Below are 18912 nucleotides of genomic sequence, written 5' to 3'. Positions count from 1 at the left end.
AACAGGAACTAATTTTAAAGGAGTAGAAATAAATGGTTCGTCACCTGAACGTTCAGATATATCTGGATCAACTGCTGGACTTACGTTTACTTCTAAGACCTCTCTAGTCAGCTCAACAGCAAGTATCCCTTTATCAACCCTGACCAGAGCAAGTATTTTATCTGATGTATATTCAGGCACAGCTACATCATCACCTGGAATAACAAGGACCATTGTTTTAGGGTCAACCTCATCTGTGTCATCACCTGAAATAATAGGGACCTCTGATGCAACTGAGCGACTAGCAGGAACTAGTAAAGTCTCTGTTGTAGGTTCTAGGACAGTCAGACCATCATATGGACCATCAGGAGCAGCTAAAACATCCATTGTTGAAATAGGAACCACTGTCACATCACCTGAAGTTACAGGAACCAGTCGATTCGTTCTTGTAGATTTAGGGACAGCTAAACCATCATCTGGAGATACAGGGTCCAGTGTTACTGAATCTAGAACTAGTTCATCATCAGATGAAGAATCAGGGAGAACTGAATCAACAGCTGGACTAACAAGAACCACTAGAATCTCACTTGTAGGTTCAGGACTAACTAGACCATCATCTGTAGAAACAGAGACCACTATTATTCAAGCTAGAGTTAATGGATCATCAGATGAAGGATCAGGAACTATTGGGTCAGCAGCTGCACTGACAAAAACCACTGGAATCTCTGTTGTAGTTTCAGGGACAACTGGACCATCATCTGGAGAAACAGGAACCACTGTTACTGAATCTAGGACTAGTGGATCATCTGGTGAAGAATCAGGGACAACTGAATCAACAGCTGGACTGACCAGAACCACTAGAATCTCAGTTGTAGATTCATGGACAACTAGACCATCATCTGGAGAAAGAGGAACCACTGTTTTCCAATCTGGAACTAGTGCAGCATCAGGTGAAGGATCAGGGACAACTGGAGTAACAGCTGGATTGACCAGAACCACTAGACTGTTGGTTGCAGATTCAGAGACAACTAGACCACCATCTGGAGATATAGGGGCCACTGATAGTGAATCTCGAACTAGAGGATCATCAGGTGAAGGATCAGGGAAAACTGGATCAACAACTGGACTTACTAGAACCACTAAGACATCTATTGTTGGTTCTGGGACAAGTGCACCATCATCTGCAGTGACAAGAACAATAATATCTGGTGTAGCCTCAAGGACAACTGGACCATCATCTGGAGGAACAGGGACAACTCTTATTGAGTCCAGAACTAGTGGATCACCAAGTGAAGGATTAGGGATAACTGGGTCAACACATGAACTGACAAGAACAACTAGCATCTCAGTTGTAGGTTCCGGGACAACTGAACTGTCATCTGGAGAAACAAAAACCACTGTTACTGAATCTAGGACTAATGGATCATTAGGTGAAGGATCAGGGAGAACTGGATCAGCAGATGGACTGACAAGAACCACTAGAATCTCTGTGGTAGGCTCAGGAACATCTAGACCATTATCTGGAGAAACAAGGACCACTGTTATTGAATCAGGAACACGTAGAACATCAGCTGAAGGATCACGAACAACCGGATCAGCAGGTGGAATGATAATAGCTACTCGAATCTCTAGTGTTGATTTAGAAACAGCTGGTCCTTTATCTGGAGAAACAAGGACCACTGTTATAGGATCAGGAACAAGTGGAAAATCAGGTGAAGTGTCAGGGATAACTCGATCACTTGCTGAACTGACTACAACCACTAGGATTTCTAGTGTAGCTTCAGGAACAAGTGCACCATCATCTGGAATGACAAGGACAACTGTAACATCTGGTGTAGCTTCAAGGACAAGTGGACTATCATCTGGAGAAAAAAGGACGAGTGTTACTGAAACAACCAGTGGATCTTCAATTGAAGGATCACAGACAACTGGAACAGCAGGTAGACTGACAATAACTTCCAGAACATCTGTTGTAGTTTCAGGAACAGATGCACCATCATCTGGAACATCAGGGACATCTGACCTGACTGGAACAACTAAAGTATCTGTTGTAGATGCAGGAACGATAGAACCATCAACTATAGAATCATGGACAACTGAGCCCAGAGATTTAGGTTTATCAACCACTGTATTTTCAGCCAGTGTTATAGGAACCACTAGACCTAGAGCACCAGGGGCAAGTAGACCATCTGTTGTAGGTTCAGAGACAGCTGGTCCATTATCTGCCAAAATAGAGACCACTGTTATAAGATCAGGATCAAGTGGATCTTCACTTGAAGGAAGAGGGACATCTGGATCAACAGATGGACTGACAGGAACCACTATAATCTCTTTTGCAGGCTTTGGAACAACTGGACCATCAGCCAGAGGATCAAGGCCAACTGGGAAAGGAGATATAAGATCATCAACCACTGTATCATCAGTTGATGCTACAGGGAACATTAGACCTGGAGGATCAGGCACAACTGGACCATCTATAGTAGGTTCAGAGACAGTTGGACCATCATCTGGAGAAGCAGGGACCACTGTTACAGGATCAAGAACAAGTGGAAAATCAGCTGAAAGATTAGGGACAACTGTATCAACAGATGGATTGAGAAGAACCACTAGAATCTCTCTTGAAGGTTTAGGCACTACTGGACCATCATCTGGGGTGATGCGGACAACACAAACATCTATTGTAGGTTTAGAGACAACTAGATCATCAACTGGAGTTTTAGTGACAAGTAGCACCTCAACTGAAGGTTCGAAGACAGCTAGACCATCACCTGGAGGATTATGGACAACTGGGACATCAGTTGAAGGGTCTGAGACAACTGGGTCATCAACTGGTAAAATCACAGGAGCCAGGAGAACAACTTGGGAGTCAGGAAGTGAAGTTGCCACATATGAAGGCAAGTCAATTTAGCCATATTTAGGTAATAATATCCCCCAATGGTGCTGGTGGTAAAGAACCAGCCTGCCAGTGCTGGAGACATATGAGATGTGGGTTTGATCCCTGGGTTGGTAAGATTCCCCTGGAGGAGGAAATGGCCAGCCACTCCAGTATTCTTGTCTGGAGAATCCCCATGGACAGAGGAGCCTGGCAGGGTACAGTCTATGGGGTCGCAAAGAGTTGGACTTGACTGCTACTGGTAAGTAAGCAGGGGATGCCAGATGCATTTTCTGGACTTGTTTTCATGCTCATTGGCTATTTAAAAATTCAAAATAAGTAATAATAATTCCAGTTAATACAATGCTCTTAAATATACTGTCTAATTTAAATATTTACATAAGTATTGCTATCTCATTTTACTCATGAAGAACTTAGAAAAGATAGTATATAAGTTTGGTCCAAGTTCTACAGAAAATAGTGAAGACAATATTTCTATCCATTGTTTACTGATTCAAGGTCTGTTCTTTACCACAAGGACATCTTCCACTAAGGCAAATATACAATTATCTTTAGTTATCCATTAATAAAAAATTTTGCTTTTAATATTTACAAAGCTTAAATTTCCCCATTTCTAACTGCAGATAAGAACTACAGCAGCAGATAATAAAAAGAGGTTTACAAATTTTAATGTATTATCAAACTTTGGCCTTTGCTATTCTGAAACTGCAAGATTTGGGACATTTTATTTATTAAAACTATAATATTATGTTTTACAAATCAAAATTTTATTTCTTAATTTCTTTTTGCAATTATTGCAACATTACACAAAATTCACAAATACTTATAAGGCAATTTTTTCCTAACAATAAATGAATTAAATTCTTTATTTAAGGCTACAGTATATTATCAAGTTTCCAGACTAGTAATATACTCATATCATGAGCATGTTGAGAAAAACATCATTTCTCAGTTTGCAGGTTGTCTAATAGAACCTAGGTTTTAGTAACTAAATTGTTTCTTATTTAAGGAATAGATTGTTTATTCTTTATTTTTCTGTTTTAAAGATTTACCCTATACTTATTCTAGCTGCTATTACAAACTCTACTTAAGTAAAATTATTTTACAAACTATCACTAGAATATAATTTGATTCAGACTATATGTATAATTATTATCTATTCAGCCTATAGTTATGTTAATCTAAATGAATAACCATGCTTCAAATTATGTACAGAACATCATAATAGTAAATTAATTTCATAGTCACTAGTGTGTGACTACTGGGCACAATATGTATTTTGCCTTTTCTTTCTTTTTTTTTTTTTGGCATTTTCCAAGTTCAAGATTTTAGCCTTTAACTGGAAGCAAAGAACTATATATGTGTAAACATTTTATATGGGAAAAGGGAAATGTTTCTGTTTTTAGTTAATAATTTGTGATCATAGATGATTTCTTAAAAGAGCATTTTACAATTTCTCTTCCAAGAGGTATTTCTCACCCTGAGTTGAATTTCTAAGATAATCTCAATGAAAATAACATATTCTTGTTTTTTTAATAAAAATGTTATACATGATGGCAGTTGAAGCACTGAAATGGATTTTAAAAATAAAAATTCAAATATATTATTTAACTAAAACATGAATTTAATCTTTCCTTTATTAGGCTCAGACAACATAATTCCACCAGAACACATTGCAGATAAATTGAAATTAAAATGACAAAATTATACTTTTTCACAAAGTGCCTTGAAATAACATTTCACCTTATCAGAGTGCTAGAGTCAATGTAAAGATGAACCCATCATCTGCCTTTTGCCTCCTCACTCTTTCCTTGCCCCCTTGCCTCTTTCCTTCCTTCCACACCAGGGAGCCCAGGTCTGGAAGTAAAACTAGTGAGGGAGACACAAAGTCTGCTTTCACTGTCAGTGGGATCTATGAAAAAGGAGTAAATAGGTGGGTCAGGACAGGAAACTGGAAAGTAATTGATGGTTCATTTCCTTTAGAATTAAAACTCTGCAGGAAAGGTCTTCCAGTGTTACTTCAGTATTCATTGGGGGAGCTAATGCTGTGTTGATCTTTTAATTTTTCTCACTCTAGGTACTTCAGGAGAATTCTCCAAGGGAACTATATCTGGGAGTTTCCACACAGGTAGGTTAACAAGAAGGAACTCATGATATTTAGCTGCATAGTTCAGTTCAGTTCAGTCACTCAGTTGTGTCCAAATCTTTGTGAACCCATGAACCGCAGCACGCCAGGCCTCTACCTGTCCATCACAAACTGCCAGAGTCTACCCAAACCCATGTCCATTGAGTAGGTGATGCCATCCAACCATCTCATCCTCTGTCGTCCCCTTCTCTTCCTGCCCTCAATCTTTCCCAGCATCAGGGTCTTTTCAAATGAGTCAGCTCTTCGCATCAGGTGGCCAAAATATTGGAGTTTCAGCTTCAACATCAGTCCTTCCAATGAACACCCAGGACCGATCTCCTTTAGGATGGACTGGTTGGATCTCCTTGCAGGCCAAGGGACTCTCAAGAGTCTTCTCCAACACCACAGTTCAAAAGAAACAATTCTTAGGCACTCAGCTTTCTTTCTTTCTTTCTTTAACCGCATAAGGTAGTTAGTAAACCCATTCTTGTACAATATCAGTGTCATTCTTTTCCTATTATCCCAAATCCTCAGACCTCGTCATTCATCATTTTATTTCCTCAGAGGCCACAACTTTAATAGCAAGCGACAACACATCTGGAACTGGGCTCAGACCTGGTAAGAATGAGTGGCTTGAAGTCTGGGGTTTAGCATGAATTTTGACTCTCCATAGACTAACCTATTGGGAGGTGTGATCTCTTACAGAGTAGTTTTCATTGCCTTTTTGATTTAACATGTTATGGAAGATCTTTCAATACATAATCTAGCTTGTAACTGTCTAAAGATGGGCTGGTGTATAATTAGTGTGAAGAGTTTCCCCTTGGGATGGCATACACATCACTAGTATGTTAGAGGGAACCAAGGAATATTACATACCTGGGAGGAAGAGAAAGTGATGTGAACAGTCCTACTATATAAAGATTTTCTTTGCTTAAATAATCAATGACAGTATTCAGTATTTTCCTTGGCACATTCAAATATTTTCCTGCCTTTCATCCCACAGAAGATAACACTGCTGTAGCAGGAGGCCAAGCGACTGGGCGTGTGACAGGTGAACCTGGGAGAAAACCACCCTTCTTCCTGTCTTGGAATAAATGAGATGTTTGAGAAAGTTGCTTCAACTTGGGGATATTTTGATTGCTTTCTTAATGACATGAATAATAGAAAAGTCATACAACTCTCACCTCATCAGGAAAGCAGTGAGAGGACCCTTTGATATGGCACATTTCTCCTAGAGGCAGGACTTTAGGAGACAAACACAAGTCACTGTGATGACTGGATCTTTTGCATTTCAGGTACCACTAAGGTAATCCCAGGCACAACTGTTGCCCCTGGAAGTTCCAACACAGGTAATTCAACAAAATGGTAGGGAATCTTCCATGGGTCCAGTTATGATGAGGTTCCTCAAGTGTTATCCTATGTAAGAGAACTACCATATCTTTTCTATGATCCTTACATGGTTTCCAATCATCTCTCTTCCATTTCCCCCTCTCTCAGAGTCCACAACTTCCTTAGGGGAAAGTAGAACAGCAAGAATTGGAATAATCACAGGTGAGCACTACTGAGTTACTAATTGTGCTTTCTACTAATGATATCTTCCCAGTAAAAAGTCTTGTCTGAAATATATCAAAACTATTTGAGCTTCCATATTTAGGATATTGGGCACAATTTTAGCAGATGTTCGATATTTGACATCAATAATTTCATTTGAAACCCTTCAACTTTTTCCTTTTGGGCTCTAATAAGCCTCCATGTTTGCTCTAACAGGCCATCACATAGCCCATTCCCAATAGTTATACAGGTGATTTGGCCCCAAACCTGTCTTCTTTAACTAGAACCTAAAAGGAGGTCTCAGTGGCAGAGGACTTTATCCATAAATTTGTGAAGGAAATGAAATATTTTGAAAGAAATACATGGATGATCTCTTGAAACTAGGAAGTCCAGAGGAATAAATTCACTGGTATATGGGAGAAACAGTTTTTTAAAAATCCCATGTCCATTTCATCATGGGTAACAAATCTACCACAATTCTTTTATTTCAGGCACAACTGAGAGCATATCTGGCAAAACTCTGGGTCCTGGAAGGGCCAACACAGGTCAGGAGTTCTGAACATGAACCCTCAGGAGATATAGACTATAGAAACCCAGAATGTCCTATCCACACCCCTAGTCTTCACTCCCCCCTTATTTTTTTCTTTCAGAAGTCACAAGCTCCATAGGAGGCAGTGGGACCACCCAAGGAGGACTGCCAGGAGGTGAGTTTTTTAATCTAAAACCTGGAGCTCTCACTATTTCTTTATTTCGGTTTCTGTGGTGAGAAAATGAATGGGAAGGAATATGAGAGAGGGACTTGATGTATCTATTCATTCAAATACTCAGGAGTTTCCTGGATGAAATCTGAAACTTGGCTTTCAGATCCACAAAGGGCAAGATGAGACCAAAGAGAGGCAAAACACTCCAGATCGGTGGGTAGCAGGTTTAATAAGCAAGGGAACTTACGTACAAGTCTTGTCTTGGGCAGCTGTCAGACAAATAGATCTCTGCATCTACCTGTGAGAATCTTAAAAGTTTATATAGAGGCCTTAACTGAGTTCAGTTATATATACTGTCCTGAAGGTTTCAACAACACATTGCTCTATCCAGGATGCATCCTTGCATATGGCTCCCACTATAGGAAATGTGGTCACTATGTATATTCCAAGGCCAGGGCAGAGGGGAAGCCATCACTGATAACCTGGGTATAGCTTTAGGGTCAACTAATTGTCATATTCTCTTCTTGAACTCCTTTAGCAGTATTGTACCATGTCAACCCAAGTAATTATTCTTTGGAATTCTAAGACCTCAGATGTCTCAGTCAGGCTGTCCTCAGTGTTATGACTTACAAGGACTTGTTTTTCCTGAAAAAAAATGTGTGCATGCATATTGCATGTATCCAAACCCCCTGAGTCCTTCCAATCTTCCTTATCCAGCTTGCATTCCACCCACAGCCTGCACTCTATCATCTCTCTCATATACATGATATTTTTCATTTATTTCCTATTTATCCTCATTGGAAAGCTTCATGAAGGCAATCAGGACATTACAACTTATATCAAAGATTACTTCTTACAAAGAATAAACCATACTTTATTCCCTCACTTAGTCACTTCTGGCACAGCAGGTGGATATGTCCCTGGAAGTAAAATAGGTAAGAGTGATTTTTACTCTAGCTTCTTCTTATTGCATGGTGAAAGGGGAAACCCAGTTGCAACACATTTATCCAAGGCTGACCTGGGAAATGAAATGCTGTAAAATTATTTATTTTCCATTTTCACAGCTAGTCTTCAGAAATGATACCAGTGCTTTAGGGACACATTGATGCTTCCAAGATGAACTTGGAACAAAAATTTACTTTTTGCATTTTAGGTACCACTGGGGAATTGTCTGGAACGGCCATTGCATCTGGAAGTCCTAACACAGGTAGGTTAACAAGAAGGAAATTCTCCATATTTAATCTCAGATATCATGATCTATCTCTTAGGGCTTCTATATCCAGATTCCCAGATTTTATTATTATCCTGTTGCTTCCCTCAGAGATCACAACTTCCACAAAAGAGACTAGAACTAGAGCTCAAACCTGTGAGAATGAAGAGTCTGTGATTTGAGGTCATCAGTTTTAGAACTGTCTAGGCTTTCCTTGAAAGAGTTTGTGTGAAATTTAGGGGCACTGCAAGTGAGTCAAAATGGGTTGCTATTAGAGATAAAATCTTTTTGAAAATCCATTAAATACAGAATTGAGCTTCACTGCTTCAATTTTAAAGAAGTATGGGATTTATCCATTGGTATTATAAATATCACTGGCATATTAGCTAGAATCCAGAAAGTTACCCTTTTTGTGAATTCCTTCTGGCTGAAATAAATGCAGAGTGCAGAGTATACTAGATTGCATATAATCTATGGAAGTCTTTGTCTGAGCCTCCAAATTCCAGAGTATTAATGTTTTACCCAAACCTTTGACTATATATATATATGGCAGAATACGCTCTCTCTCTTTCACAATCTGTCTCGTCTCTTCTCTTCAGGAGTCCAGAGAATTGTACCAGGGAGCCAAGTTTTTGACAGTCAAATAAGTGATCATGAGAAAATATAAATATCTCCCTGATAATTACCAATATTCATAATAAAAGGACTTCTAGTGTGAAAATGCAGTTAACTTTTTTGGAAAGAAGTGTACTTGTGGGAAGATATATGAGGAATCCTAGAATAGGCCTTCAATGCGTGAAAAGAAGCATAATGATTTTTTTCTTAGCCCTTTTTTGAATGTAAAGGAAATGTCATATAATCCCTTTTCCTTTATAATTTCAGGTACCAGTAGTGTAGTCTTAAGCCCAACTATTGCATCTAGAAGTTCTAGCACTGGTAATAGGATTTATACAAAGCCAATCATCCCTTATCTAACCTCAAGGAAAAATATGTATCCCCAAACATACTTTTTCACTATCTTAATTTCCTTTTTCAAGAGGTTAAAATTTCCTTAGAAAGCCTCAGAGTCACTGTGATGAAATCAGTGAGAACTAGGATTCCCAGATGTAAGCTTTGCTTTTGGGAACCATCATGAATTTGCCCCTGGATCAGAGAGATTATACAGGGAGGGGAGATCCTCCAGTCCATATGTAGGGTCAAAAAAACTTGATTCACACCTCAAAAATACTGCCTGGCCTTGTGTGCATTTCTGAAGAGGGCAGTAGAGTAGTAATTCCCCAGAAGACTAATCCATTGGATATTATAGGTGTTACTGCAGGAGTCAGCACTGTCCCAGAAAGTTCTGTCTCAAATAAGAAGATGACTAAAATGAACTTATATATTTTTTGCCTCCCATTTGACATTTAACTTGAGCTTTAAATTCTAAATCGCCTAATGGTTGGTTGTTTCCATGAATGATTAACGATGATAACACACACAGAATCTTTTATCCTACTTTCAACCATTAGGGACAACCTCTGGAGCATCAGACAATCAAGTCACTGAAAGGAAAACAGGTAAATGTGGAAAAAGTCCTCTGTTCTTAGCTGAAGCTCTTGTGTTATACTTGCTAACTAGGTCTACTAGAAAATAGGCTTCTTGAGTGAAAAAAAAATCTTCACTTATTTTATTCACTGATGAATCTCTAGTACTTAACAGGACTCAATAAGTATTTGTGGAACGGATGATAAATTGATGCATGAGAAAAACATGCATGATTCAATCCAGGAGCAGAAAGGCCAATGAAAGGGTATGCTCACAGGGCTGCCAGATGGACAAAATGTGAATGGTACCTGTGGAAGCGGCCATGCACAATGTAACACTGAATGATGTGGTTCTGGAAAAATACACCTATTTTTATACACTGATTTTATGCACAGATTGCCTCGATGTGAAAGATTCACCATGTTAATCCCAAATCCTTCGCATTTCAGCTACCCCAGCTATGGCCTTCAGTACCACTGTTGAACCTGGAAGTTCCAATACAGGTAAGTTAGCAAGCTGGAAAGGAAGCATCCTTTCTGAAAATAAGATGACAAAAATGTCTTCACATTGATCTTCTAATGTAAGAACATCATAGCCTATTTTCCTTTCTTCCTAAATCCTTACCTTTTATCTGTTTCTTCTTTTTTTTATTTCCAGAAGCCACAACTTTCACTGGAGTAATTAAAACTACTGTAGTGGAATGGAAAATAGATGAGAATTATTGTGTGTGTGGTGTAAGACTTTTGTTGATAAATTATAGCTGACCCTTGAACAACATGGGTTTGAACTGCACAGGTCCATTTATACCTGGATTTTTTTTTCAATAGTAAATATTATTGTTACCTTGCAATCTGTGGTTGGTTGAATCCATGGATGTGGAACCATGGATATGGAGGGACTGTGGATACAGAGGGCTGACTGTAAATTACTCATGGATTTTTTGACTATGAAAGGAGTTGTCACTCCTGATACCTGCCTTATTCCATGGTCAACTATGCAATTTTGTTTCTTGTAGAATAATTTCTTGTGGAGGAAGTTTTTAGGAACTTTCATCTCATATCAACAGTGTTTTGTTTGTTACTTGATTTTGAATTAAACTGGGCAGATTTTTCAAGTCCCTCTGTTTCTGTGGTTAAGCCTCATATATATAGATCTCAGTAAATGAGAGAAGCAGTAGTAAATGTCTAGAAAGTCTTCTTTTTCTGTTTCCCAATTTATGCATCACTATGAAATTAAATGAAGGAAAGAGTCCCAGAGGGTTCTATTTCAGGTAAACAGAAGGCTACAATAAACACAGGAAACTGATCTCTGTTAATTAGATTCTTCCTTGAAAACAAAAGTGACTGAAGGTGTCCAGTGGTTATTCCAATAGCTGTCTATCTTTACATTCAAAAGTCTTCCTATTTTCATCCTCTTAGGAACTACCACGGGAGTATAAATAAATGAAAGAACAGGAAGCACATTAGGGGACCATAGTGGGCAGAAGAATAAGGGTCAGAGCATGAAGAATCCCTACCTTACTACCTTTAAATTCTAGAAGATGTTCTTATGTTGAGAACTTTGCATCTTTGGTTGATTTGGGAATAAAACTACACGTAAGAGAACACGAATAATTCACAAGCAGCTGAAAAAGCCCAAAGGTTGACCAGATTCCCCCCATGAGAGGAAAAGTCACCACTTCTCTTCTTGTTGCAGGTACCACAAGGGAAGCTTCTGGCACTAAACTTGGACCTGGGAGTTCAAAAACAGGTGAGCCAACTAACTGGAGAGACCGCTCCAACAGGAAAACCTCTACTACTAAAGGATCTTCATGGTGCCATGATCAAGAAAAGTACCCTTAACTTTTCTCAGAATGCTAAATTCTCTTCATCTTACATTAAAAAAATAAAAAACTTTTATTCTCTCTTAGAAGCTATAATGCCCTCTGGAGGCAGTGAGACCACAGGAAGTGGAATAAATACAGGTGAGCACACAAGCATCATAACCTCTTCGCTTTTCATTTACGATAGCAATAATAACTAACTCTTCTGAGTGCTAACTATGTGCCAGGAGCTATTCCACAATGTATTATTATTGCTTTTCTCTCACCACAAATTGTGAGGTAACTGTATTTTCATAGATAAGAAAATCTATGGCTCGGAGATGTTAACTAACTTGTACAAAGTCACACAACAAATAGCAGATTTCAGCTCAGGCAGTATGGCTTCAAAGTCCATCCACTTAGCCATGATACTCTACTATGACTACCATACTGTATCACTAGACTTCTTTGTCACATGTCTAAACTTTTCCTGAACTTTAAAATTTCTATAACATCAATACTTTACCCAAATAAAAATATAGTGGGCCATCAACCCTTCATTGCTTATTCTTCTAGGGGGATCTAGTAGCCAAGTCACTGGCATTAAAACGGGTAAGTAAAAGAAAATGCCTTTTGTCCCTGACATGGATCCCAGAGAAAGGAATACTATCATTAAGACTCTCAGAGTCACCCCACATTGCACCCTTGCCCTGCCAAATTTTTATGGGGAATAAAATATTGGATTGGAAAAAATATTAAAAACTATGGAACAAACTATCCCTGAAAACCACCTTTTCACATAGTAAATAAGTCACATAATAAAGAAACTAGTATAGGATAATTTTCCTATCCTATATAGAAAATGCTCTTATTTTTTAGAAATAAAATTGACATAATGATACCATTCAGTTTTGCTTTCAGATAGTACTGGAGGGAGTCTTGACAGCACTATCTCACCTGGGGGTTCCAACCCAGGGGAATCAATGAGAAAACAGGGCCATAATTTCTCTCTTGGGGCAAGTTCTGGAGCAATAGCACAGGATGTCTTTTTATGACTTTCTGTTAGCCCTCACTACTCTCTACCTTGTCACTCGCAGAAGTTAGAGCCTCCAGAGAAGGAAACATAACCAAAGAAAGGAAACTGGCAGTTCTTGAGTTCTGCCTTTTCATAGGGCGTTTGCTAAAGGAAGCTCTTATTTAGGATGATTCTATCATTTCTTCTGGGGTAAACCTTAAACTGTTCTTCTTAAGAGGGGAGTCCAGAAAGGATTCTCTTTTCTGACATTCAAGCTATTCCCCTGGCGTAAGATGGAGGCAACATATTAATATTTCCATACAGTTATAGCTAAGGAAGTAGAGCTGGTGGGAGCAAATCTGGAAGTTTACCCCTATTAAATTTTGAATTTCAGATGTTATGAACTTAAATGCAATTAAATGCATTTACTCAAATATTGTTTCTATTTCTTGTCATTAGGAGCTACCACTGGCACATCTGAGAGGTCAAGCCCTGGAAGTAAAACAGGTAAATATGGGAGAGGCGCAGAAACCTCTGATATTTAACTCTAAGAAGCAAATCATCTGGGACATTAACCAATGTCCTTATTGTGACTCTGAATTTAAAAATGGAGAATGCACCTTGTTTTGACAAGATAACTCTAAGAAGAATCTTATCTCTTCAAGTCCCAGACAGTCTTATGGGCCATTCTCAGGTTGGTAAATGCATCACTATTTGAATTCTCTGTTTCTCTCTTCTGCTTCAGGTACCACTGGTGCAATCTCTGGCACAACAGTTGCACCTGGAAGCTCTAACACAGGTAAAGTATTAACCTAATGGGGAGTATAAGAAACTTCAGTGATGGTTTGGCTTCTTCCTTCAACTCCTTCAAACCGTCCCTACCATACTCAGTGGATACCACTCAACTTTTCTGAGTTATATGCATCTTCAAAATGTATTTTTTAAAAATATATTTTACATTTTATTAAATCATCAAATATAAGCACTGGGGTATAGTTTTATTAGTAAAAAATAACAAAAACAATGATAAAGAAAAACAGAAAAAAGAAAATGTGCCTCAGACCAGAATATCATAACAAAAGTTTTGTGGAACCTGCATTTTATTTGAAAATCCACCCATTTTTGCTAACATACATTTTAATATTGTAAACAAAAATAGAATCTGCAGAGACAATGCAACAAGTATGCTTAAACTCATGTACAGAATTGCTCTCCTACAACAAACTGTCCTTCTTAAAGCCCCTCTCAACACAAATGTTAAGATGTATTTACACAAAGCACCAATCAACAGTGAAGTTTAATTCGTCGTTAACAAAACTCTTGGCCAGACATTAATTTTAAAGATACTATTTCCCCTTATTTAAAAGGTACATTATCATAACATGCCATGAGTCAAATAAAAGGTTCAAGGATTTTGTCCCCTCCTCTCCCCCCATAACACCTCCTAGAGTTTTACTGAAATTTAATATTCTTCTCTTTTCTTTCTTTCACTTAGGGGCTACGACTTCTTTGGGAAGTGGTGAAACCACCCAGGGTGGAATTAAAATAGGTGAGCACTAGCAACTAAACAATTATTTTTCTCTTCATCTTAATCTAAATCATGTTGGCTATTATAAATTTAAGGGAAAAAAATAAATTTAAGGGGAGTTTTGCTCTATTCTATCTGAATCTCATTTTGGGTACAAATTATTAGGATATTGGGTTTCCCTTGTGGCTCTGCTGGTAAAGAATCTGCCTGCAATGTGAGAGACCTGGGTTTGATCCCTGGGTTGGAAAGATTCCCTGGAGAAGAGAAAGGCTACCCACCCCAGTATTCTGGCCTAGAGAATTTCGTGGACTCTATAGTCCATGGGGTTGCAAAGAGTTGGACATGACTGAGCGACTTTCACTCACTTCACTTATTAAGATATTAAGTGCCCTTCATTTTATCCCATGTGAATTGCCTTTTTGGGTATATTTGTAATAAAGTGGCATAATAGAGACCACACATGATGTATCACTTTAAAGCAATAAAGTTCCTGATATTGTTTGTTCTAAAGCAAACCCTAGTTTGAATCCCTAGTAAAAGGGATTCACAAATTGATTCTCTCCTCTTGTGATCTCAGTTACCATGGCGGTGACTACTGGCACAACCATCGCACCTGGAAGTTCCAACACAAGTGAGTCATGGAAAAGTTGAAGAAACCTCCCTATCTGAACTTTAGAGACCTGATGTCTCCTATAGAGATATTACAGATAGTAATACTCATACATTTCCCCGAAGTTCTGCATCCCATACCACTTTTTCCTATTTCTTCTCAGAGGCTACAACTCCTACAGAAGTCAGAACAAGCACTGAAGCTGGAACAGCAGCTGGTGAGGGGTTGGCTCTTTCTGCCTTTGGGTTCAACAGTTTTTTATTTAAGTTTGTGTTAGATGATGGATGAGTAAGAAAACTGACTGAGAAAGAGTTTCATATTCCATTTGAAGAGACAGTACATCAGGTGAGTCAGATTTGGCTCTTTAGACTGAATTTCTCCATATATCAGCTTTTCAGATGTGATTCTCTGAAGCTAAGAATGATGTGTTGTTCTCAATCCTTTATCCGCCTTGCCACTGCAGGTGCTACTTCAGGATTAACTGGAGTTTCCAGGGCACCAGAAAATTCTACTTCTGTTTAGTGTTATATGTTTAATTCGTTCATCTTGGGCTTCTCTTGCATGTAAAGCACATTCTTGTGGGTTTAGCCTCATGATCAAAGTCTCAACAAATCAAATTTAAAAAATTTATACCCCTGAACACACACCCGAGGAGGACCCACTGAAGCAACAGGAAACCAAATCACAGGAAATGAAATAAATGTGCAGAGGAAAATCACTTTTACCCAAAGCCTTAAACCATAGAGAAAGGTCTCTTTTCTGAGACTTTTGCATTTATTGGCTGGGGAAACGAAAGAGATACTGGAAAAACATGGTATTTGTTTCTCTTTGCCCAAAGAAGCCCCTTTACTGCTTTTAAAAATCATGTGAATTATCCACTTATGCTATTCTAAGGACTAAAAAAGTTGTTACTATCTCTCTCTCAATTGCATAATCTATCATTCTCTCCCAACCTCATTTTCACTTCCAATTCAAATACCACTGGTATATCATTTTTTGTCATATTTGTTTCAGAAGATTCCAACACAAGTTAGTCAAAGTTACCAAAGAAAGCTCTCTATAAGTATCTCAAGCAAAAACCATCTTCTTTGGGGCCATTTCTTCTATTATTACAACACATTTTTCCAGATTTCAAAATTGTTTAAAATTATGTTACATTTTTCTTTTTTACCCCTAGAAACTACCGCTTCAAGACTCAACAGTGATGCCACTGGGAGTGGAATACAAAGAGGTCAGTCATGCTATTGCATAACTGTTGAGATTTAGCTGGTTATTTGTAGGGTTTTCTATAGAGAGAAGATGACAAAATTTTGCATTTGAAGCCTTTTGAGCCAATTAAAACTGGTCATTTTAGCACACTGTAATTCCCTGGACTAAAGATTTCATCAGACTCATATTTATTAGAACATAGTTTTCTGACAGTAAGTATCATCATGAAAACAAGAGTCCTTTTTTGAAGACTGATACTTTACTTGTCTTCATTGTCACTACCATCACATAAGATGAAGTCACTGCTACCAAGAAGTTTCCAACCCAGGTAAATTAAGGTGATTGAAATAAACTTAAGGCATTCTTAGAGCCTTGCATTGAGATTTTTTGTTTAAAAAAATGGAAATGATCAGGGAAGAAATATTTCCTCTATTCTATTAAAAAGCATGGTAGTGTAAAGCAGTTCAGGAAATTATTACAGTCCAGCATACTTATGAAATGCAACCCAGATGATGAGAGAGAACCACAAGAGCAGGTGCTGGGAGGTTCTTTGGAACTTCTATATCTCAAAATTGTAACAGAACTTTCCTGAAATAAGGAAAAAATGAGATGATGCATCAATTTTATATTTTACCATAAAATATTGTGATGTCAGGTGTCAGGTATGGCACAACAACTTAAAACATGATTCCATGGTCAATAGGTACAATTAAAAGTTATTTGATATGTTGATTACCATGCACAGATTTGCCTTTTCGGAAGATTAATTAGAAGATTAATTAGAGAATTGATATGAAGGAGAGTAGGAGAGTAAGGGTGGAGATGTCATCCAATTTGAGACTGTTAGAAGTTAGGCATGATTAGAGACCGAAATAAGGCAGTGATGTGAGAAAATAGAAGGCAGAAGGGTGATCAAAAGGAATGAGAAATCTGTTGACAAGTGAGAATCAATTTCAGCGTGGTGATGGGAGGGATAAAGGGTAGCAAGGACTGTGGATGAATTCTAATTCATAGTTTGAGTGCCTGTGTGGATGGATGTGAGTGCCATCCACTAAATTTTGGCATATACTGGGGGAAGAAAAAGAATAAAAACTGACAGGCGATATAGTGAGGTCAGATTTTTGACAGTTTTAGTTTAAGGTGCTCTGAGGTATCCAGTTACTATGCTCAGCAGGAGAAATAAGTGCAACCAGAATACAGAAGATAGGTTTCATTGGAGAGAGAGATTTGTTAGTGATTTACTGACAAATGCTATTTTAAATTGTGGTTGCTTTCCTTATGGTAAGGTAGATTTCCTTATGGTGAACGTACAGAGTGAGAAGAGATGAAAAATAAATTGAAAGATGATTCCTTGGGTCATATAGGTGGGCAATGAACTAAGCCTGTAAAAGGGAGGAGTTGTGGCTCAGCAATTGCTAATGTGGGTTAAGTCAAATCCATAAAGCAGAGTCTGGAAGTGCTAAAGACTATATTTCTTCTGATTTCGGGATTTAGAATGTCAGATCAAACAGGGTCAACCAGAATTTGTGGGGAACATAGGTGTTTTTAATTTTTTTTCCCCTGAGAGCCTAGCCTTACAATTATAAAACTTTGAAATTAAAAGAATTGGCTCAAAATAATTAATTAAAATGTCAAGATTCTTCTTTTTTTTTTTTTTAATGTCAAGATTCTTGATCCTTCCCATTTTAACTTTCAGGAGTCCCTAACATAATTTCAGGGAGCCAATCTACCATTAATAGAAGCAAAATATGTGAGGATGGGGAAGTTAAAAAAGTGAAGATGGGAGAGACATCCATCTCCATGATACTAATTCCAGAAAAGAAGGATCTTAGGAAACTGGAGTTTACCACAGGAAATGAAACACATCAAACAATATTTATTTCACCTTTTGGAATAAGGAATCCTAGAGAAGGAATGTAGTCTTTTACAAAAACACATTATTTATCCTGAACCATGATCTCCATCCAATAAGAAAGTTATCCCTGTCCATTTTTTTTTCCTTTCTTTTCTTCTCTCTCCCTTCCCAGTTACCACTAGGACAAGCTCTGGAACTACATCCTCACCTGGAGGTTTCAATGCAGGTAAGTCAAAGTGAAAGGAATGCTCCTTTAAGTGGCTCTAGGGAGAAGATCATACACTGCTATATTATTTTCACATTTTCAAACTCCAGCTTCTCAATTTTTCCTCCTTTGCTCATCTTGAAGCAACAACTTTTAAAGAACATGTTAGAACCACTGAAATAAGAATTTTGTCAGGTGAGTTTTGCCATGTTTTGGATTTTCAATATTTTTTTCATTTGAGTTTACTGCATATGGGTTATGAATGAAAACTAACATGGCTTAAAACTGGTTTCTTTTAATTTAATAACAGATCATAAGGATGACCTCTATCATCTCCCTGGGTTTTCCTAGAGAACATAATATAGATGTAATTCTCTAGATACATTCTTTATTTGAAAATTTTCTCCCTTTGTTTTGTCAGGCAATAGCCCACAGTCAGTAGGGGTCACCAGTAGCCAAGAAGTGAGGGAAGATCGCTATACTAGATGAAATAAATTTGTTAATTAAGGCTTTGATTGAGATGCCTAACCCTTGATCACAAGTTTAGACAATTTTTTTCTTTTTTTTTTTGTTTGTTTGTTTGTCTTATTTTGTTTTTGTTTCAGTGCTGGGAAACTGGGAAGTTAAGTCACTAGAAGTAAATCATGAGACTATAGGACAGACATCCTCTCATTGACTATCAGATTCTAGATGATTCTATATTTAG

The 18912-nt window shown here is 38.0% G+C and overlaps 1 protein-coding gene across 1 annotated transcript in view; it reads left to right on the top strand.

The window, feature by feature from the left end:
* MUC19 (mucin 19, oligomeric) overlaps positions 1–18912 on the top strand; it is a 136489-nt gene that overhangs the window by 101039 nt on the left and 16538 nt on the right. The window contains 18 exon segments of the mRNA XM_065935089.1: positions 57–2873; positions 4950–5000; positions 6293–6346; positions 7199–7252; positions 8403–8456; positions 9342–9395; positions 9968–10015; positions 10433–10486; positions 11649–11732; positions 11893–11946; positions 13259–13306; positions 13545–13598; positions 14295–14348; positions 14905–14958; positions 15101–15154; positions 16115–16168; positions 18174–18227; positions 18628–18668. Coding sequence (XP_065791161.1) covers positions 57–2873; positions 4950–5000; positions 6293–6346; positions 7199–7252; positions 8403–8456; positions 9342–9395; positions 9968–10015; positions 10433–10486; positions 11649–11732; positions 11893–11946; positions 13259–13306; positions 13545–13598; positions 14295–14348; positions 14905–14958; positions 15101–15154; positions 16115–16168; positions 18174–18227; positions 18628–18668 — 3737 coding nt within the window.

The sequence above is a fragment of the Muntiacus reevesi genome, chromosome 4, assembly GCF_963930625.1.
Source record: "Muntiacus reevesi chromosome 4, mMunRee1.1, whole genome shotgun sequence".
Classification (NCBI taxonomy): Eukaryota; Metazoa; Chordata; class Mammalia; order Artiodactyla; family Cervidae; genus Muntiacus; species Muntiacus reevesi.
The sequence above is the reverse complement of the archived record's forward strand: the minus strand, read 5'-3'. Positions and strand labels throughout refer to the sequence as shown.